The sequence below is a fragment of the Nyctereutes procyonoides genome, unplaced genomic scaffold (assembly GCF_905146905.1).
Source record: "Nyctereutes procyonoides isolate TBG_1078 unplaced genomic scaffold, NYPRO_anot_genome, whole genome shotgun sequence".
NCBI lineage: Eukaryota > Metazoa > Chordata > Mammalia > Carnivora > Canidae > Nyctereutes > Nyctereutes procyonoides.
Genome location: NW_026575121.1, coordinates 17,054,893 through 17,061,035, shown reverse-complemented (window position 1 = coordinate 17,061,035; position 6,143 = coordinate 17,054,893). Strand labels below are relative to the sequence as shown.

General features: G+C 48.1%; 1 protein-coding gene across 1 annotated transcript; it reads left to right on the top strand.

Moving 5' to 3' along the window:
• The first annotated feature begins 338 nt into the window (after positions 1 to 338).
• PCDH20 (protocadherin 20) lies at positions 339 to 5,739 on the top strand. The gene is made up of 2 exons (XM_055335604.1): positions 339 to 492; positions 1,617 to 5,739. The coding sequence occupies exons 1-2, from the start codon at positions 361 to 363 to the stop codon at positions 4,341 to 4,343; spliced, it is 2,859 nt and encodes a 952-aa protein (XP_055191579.1). The 5' UTR covers positions 339 to 360; the 3' UTR covers positions 4,344 to 5,739.
• Positions 5,740 to 6,143: the final 404 nt, after the last annotated feature.

Here is a 6,143-nt window from a genome sequence, read left to right as displayed (position 1 = left end):
TCCCCTTCCCCCCTCTCTCTTCCCTCTCTCTCTTCCCTCTGTCTCTCCAGCGGATCTACGTGCAGGCTTCTTTATTGATGCTAATTCTCCCTCCCGCGCCCGCAACCTGTGGACTCGGGCTGTGACCGGCGAGGCTGGTGGGCGCGCGCGCCGCGGGGCCCGGGCCGGGGGGCGCCTCCCGCGGCGTCCGGCCCCAGCCCGTGCCCTCCGCCCCCCCCCCCCCACGCCCGTTAGCCCCCGTCCTTAATTGACGAGCCGGTGACTATTGGCTGAAGTTCCCCCAGCGATTTGCATGAACAGAGAGGGAGTGTCTTGTGCCGCCCTCCGGTCAGGAGCGCGCCGACCGCAGCCGCCCTGGGAATGCGCGGCCGAGGGAACGCGCGCTGCTCGCGGGCCCCGGCTCTGAGCTGGCGCCCGGCGACCCGGCACCCGCGCCTGGATATGGGGCGTCCAAGTCGTCCCAGGAGCAGCAGCAGCCGCAGCCACCTGCCGGTAAGGGTTGGGGTCCGGGAGCCCTGCAGCCCCCCGCCCGGTTGCGGCGGTGCCGCGCGCGAGGCAGCTTTTGCAAAAAAAAAAGAAAAAAAGCCTCTCCCCGGAATCCAAACTTCACGCGAAGGCTGGAAGGGAGGGAAAAGGAGTTTTGGGGGGTGAGGTGTCTTTCTTTATCTTAGCACGAGATTGGCAAAGCCCTTGGGTCGGGAGAGTAAGTTTCCGAAATTGAAATGTAGGCGAATGAGGTTGGGGGTGGGCGGGGGGGGGGGGGCTCGATCCACTGGAGATACTGGGGCGCGGGGATTCTTTCTTGCTGTCGGCACCTGCCCGGACTGGCCGCTGTAATGGACAAATTGTTTTTGCGTTAAGCGTTTTCGGCGTCTACTTCTGGTCCCTCGGGGGGGCCGGGTGGGGGGGTGGTTAGTGAGGGCTTGATAAGAGGTGGAGATCCAGATCCTTCCGATTTGACACTAGTGGAGAGCCAAAATGAAAATCACTTCTCAGACCTAAAGTGTTTATTTAATTGGGGGGGGGGGGTGGGCTGGTTTGGAAGGGAAAGCACCTCTACGTTTTCCATATTATTATTACTATTACCGATGTTGTTGTTGTTGTTGCTGCTGCTGCTGCTGCGGGGGGTCTCGTATTCGGGGATGCGACCCGTGTCGCGTTCCGGAGACCTCAGTGGTAGAAACGTTTCAATGGGAAGTCAGTTGATGAATTGCCGGCCCTGGCTCCCCAGCAGCCTCCCCCCTCTCCGTAGCCTCCCCGGGTGGCTTCCCCGCGGCGTGGCGCAGTCCCGGAGTTGGGGGCTCTCCAGTCTTGGCGTGTGTTTCCAGGGATGCTCTCTGGCTCGGGGGGTGGGGGTGGGGGGCTGATGGAGAGCGGCGCGGGGAGAGGGGAGGCTGGAAAGGGAACAGAAAATGTAAGTTTGGGCGACAATGTTGCCCCTTACACTTCTGCCTTGCAGCAAGTTTCCTCCTCCTCGTCCCTCTCCGACTGCAGGGGTTGCCCTTGGTAACGGGGATGGGGGCAAATACGCTGACCCAGCCGCACGGGTTTCGGACCCCAGCCCCCGTGTTCCCGCGCGTCTGTAACGAGCCTTCTCCCCCCACCCCCCCTTGCAGCATCTGTTCCTGCTTTTCCTCTTCGTGGGACCCTTCAGCTGCCTCGCGAGTTACAGCCGGGCCACGGAGCTTCTGTACAGCCTGAACGAGGGACTGCCGGCGGGGGTGCTCATCGGCAGCCTGGCGGAGGACCTGCGGCTGGTGCCCCGCGCGCCCGGGAGGCAGGACCAGCTGTCGCAGCTGCCCGAGCGCGCGGTCGCGGAGCGCACCCCCCCTCTCTCCTTCAGCCTGGCCTCCCGGGGACTGAGCGGCCAGTACGTGACCCTAGACAACCGCTCCGGGGAGCTGCACACTTCTGCCCAGGAGATCGACCGGGAGGCCCTGTGTCTTGAAGGAGGTGGCGGAGCCGCCTGGGGCGGCAGCATTTCCATCTCCTCCTCCCCTTCCTCGGACTCTTGTCTTTTGCTTTTGGATGTACTGGTCCTGCCTCAGGAATACTTTAGGTTTGTCAAGGTGAAGATCGCCATCCGGGACGTCAATGACAATGCCCCCCAGTTCCCCGTTTCCCAGATCTCTGTCTGGGTCCCGGAAAATGCACCTATAAACACCCGGCTCGCCATAGAGCATCCTGCCATGGACCCAGATATAGGCACTAATGGGGTGCAGACCTACCGCTTACTGGACTACCATCGCATGTTCACCCTGGATGTGGAGGAGAACGAGAATGGGGAGCGCACTCCCTACCTCATTGTCATGGGACTATTGGACAGGGAGACCCAGGACCAGTACGTGAGCATCATCATAGCAGAGGATGGTGGGTCTCCACCACTGTTGGGCAGCGCCACCCTCACCATTGGCATAACTGACATTAATGACAATTGCCCTCTCTTCGCTGACTCACAAATCAATGTCACTGTGTTTGGGAATGCTACAGTGGGCACACCGGTCGCAGCTGTCCAGGCTGTGGATAGAGACTTGGGAACCAATGCTCAGATCACCTACTCTTACAGCCAGAAAGTTCCCCAAGCGTCCAAGGATTTATTCCATCTGGATGAAACCACCGGAGTCATTAAACTTTTCAGTAAGATTGGGGGAAGTGTTCTGCAAACTCACAAGCTCACCATCCTTGCTAATGGGCCGGGCTGCATCCCTGCTGTGACCACAGCCCTGGTGACCATTATCAAAGTTATTTTCAGACCACCTGAAATTGTTCCTCGTTATATAGCAAATGAGGTAGATGGTATTGTTTACCTGAAAGAACTAGAACCCATTAACACTCCAATTGCATTCTTCACCATAAGAGATCCAGAAGGTAAATACAAGGTGAACTGCTACCTGGACGGTGAAGGACCATTTAGGTTATCACCCTACAAACCATACAATAATGAGTATTTGCTGGAAACCACAAAACTAATGGACTATGAGCTACAGCAGTTCTATGAAATAGCTGTGGTGGCCTGGAACTCTGAGGGATTTCATGTCAAAAAAATTATTAAAGTGCAACTTTTAGATGACAATGACAATGCTCCTGTTTTCCTTCAACCCTTGCTGGAACTAACTATTGAAGAAAATAATGCACCCAATGCCTTTTTGACTAAGCTGTATGCGACAGATGCTGACAGTGGAGAGAGAGGCCAAGTTTCATATTTCCTGGGACCTGATGCCCCATCATATTTTTCCTTAGACAGTGTCACAGGAATTCTGACAGTTTCCACTCAGCTGGACCGAGAAGAGAAAGAAAAGTACAGGTACACAGTCAGAGCTGTTGACTCTGGAAAGCCACCCAGGGAATCAGTAGCCACTGTGGCTCTCACAGTGTTGGATAAAAATGACAACAGTCCTCGGTTTATCAACAAGGACTTCAGCTTTTTTGTGCCAGAAAACTTTCCAGGGTATGGTGAGATTGGGGTAATTAGTGTAACAGATGCCGATGCCGGACGAAACGGATGGGTTGCCCTCTCGGTGGTGAACCAGAGTGATATTTTTGTCATAGACACAGGAAAGGGCATGCTGAGAGCCAAAGTCTCTTTGGACAGAGAGCAGCAAAGCTCCTATACTTTGTGGGTTGAAGCTGTTGACGGGGGTGAGCCTGCCCTCTCTTCGACTGCAAAAATCACAATTCTGCTTCTTGATATCAATGACAACCCTCCTCTTGTTTTATTTCCTCAGTCTAACATGTCCTACCTGTTGGTACTGCCTTCTACACTTCCCGGCTCACCAGTTACAGAGGTCTATGCTGTTGACAAAGACACAGGCATGAATGCTGTCATAGCTTACAGCATCATTGGAAGAAGAGGTCCTCGGCCTGAGTCCTTTAGGATTGACCCTAAAACCGGCAACATTACTTTGGAAGAGGCGCTGCTGCAGACAGACTATGGACTCCATCGTTTACTAGTGAAAGTGAGCGATCATGGGTATCCCGAACCTCTCCATTCCACAGTCATGGTGAACCTGTTTGTCAATGACACTGTCAGTAATGAGAGCTACATCGAGAGTCTTTTAAGAAAGGAACCAGAAATTAACATAGAGGAGAAAGAACCACAGATCTCAATAGAACCAACCCATAGGAAAATCGAGTCTGGGTCCTGTGTGCCCACCCTCGTAGCTCTGTCTGTAATAAGCTTGGGTTCTATCACACTTGTAACAGGGATGGGCATATACATCTGTTTAAGGAGGGGGAAAAAGCACCACAGGGAAGACGAAAATTTGGAAGTACAAATTCCACTCAAAGGAAAAATTGACTTGCATATGAGAGAGAGGAAACCAATGGCTATTTCTAATATTTGATATTTTCTTGTAGAATAACACAGAGCTGTTTTAACTGGCTTTGGGTAGTCTTCATCACCTAAACAAGAGTGTGTAGATGACAGTTCCAATGAAGAACAACTAATTTATAACTTGTACTATATTGTAAATAAGCTGTTTACAGGTTTTTAAATTCGAAATCAGAGGTTATAAAATGTGTACAGCATTTTTTAATGAAAATTAGTACTAACAGCTATAGAACTGTTATAAATATATATATATATTTAAAAAAAAAGCTTGGACATGATTTGCAGCTTTCATTCACCAAGCAGATTGATAGAACCTGGGAATAAGGTAAGAAATGGTACATTGCATTTTTTTTTTTGTCGAAAAAGTCCTTTAACCACAAGAGGGCATCAGCTGCTCCTTTGCAGGGAACTGTTTCGAGGTATTGTACAGGACAGTTGTTGTACATGAAATTAATGAAAGAGTATATTTTAAATATATTGTTTTTAACATTTAAGAAATATGAAATTGAAATAAATTGAATTTCACTGCACTTCAATGTATGATATTGCAAGAAAGGAAATGCGTCCGTAAGCAGAATGTTTATTACCTCACCAGTACATCATGTATAGTTTGAAAGAGAAAGCATTACCAAGAAGCGCAGTTTCTTTTTAGCAAGGGTGAAGGCATTGCCATGTGTTAAAGATTTGACCTGCTGAAGAGTCTCACTTTCTGTGTACTCAAATTGCTTTCTGTTCCCTGTACCACTGCACTTGCTATTATTACAGGGGAAATGTGTATATTCTCCTTTACAGACATTGTAACTGGAAATTGTGTCCAAGGAAAACAGCCAGGAGCAAAGAAATGTTTCAATCCTCAGTTGCTTCCTAGGTGTTCACAACATTTTGGTGCTTTGACAACTTGTCAGTAGTACTTTCTACTTGGGTTATATTTTAGGTTTTCATGTGCTTGAACTCATTTATCACAGGAGAAAATAAAAATCATGTTAAAGCAGAATTATTCTAGAAGCTAGTGTGTACATCACTGGTTGTTTTAGTTGAGCCCTTTATAGAAAAGTTATACTTATCTTTTTGTTGTTGTTTAGGTTTGTTGGCTACCATTTCTGGCTTCCTTTCTTTGGCTTTGGATTAGGTCCAAGAGTTTATTTGTAAGCCCAGCAGCAGATTTCTTTGATAACTTCGCTTTTACTGAATCCTTTGCAATGAAGCAAGCTGGTTCCTTAGTGATTGATCTCTTTCACTTCATTGTGTGAGCTGGGAATTTTATTTTATATGAGAGCTATAGCAAAATATCTGTATACGCAAGGAATGTGTTTAGCTTAAACTGGATCATTCTACTTTTTGGCATCATGTGTCTGTACTGTACCAAACGTGTTTATATGTCCGCAAATTAAAGGTATATATTTTCATAATTTCTTTCTCATTTTTACCATCTTATATTTGGACATGGGCTTGTTCTTTCACTGAAGTGCCTGCTGTTGGCATTTGTTTGCTTCTAGAGGTAAATGTGGGTAAAGTGCAAATATTCTGTTTGCTAAAGTTTATATTAAACTAATTCATTACTCAATTAAACATTGAGTAAATCATTTTATATGTGTGTAGACATAGATGTATATATATGTATATATATAGATGTATATATATATATATATATATGTATAATAGTATGCCTATATGTTTGACAGGAGTTCATATGAAAATTTATACCCGTGCATATGCACACGCATATTAAATTTTGGTCCAGTATCAACTATAGACATTTGCTTTACTACATACTTATAACCAATCCTTTGTTAGCTGTGTTACAATGGCTTTC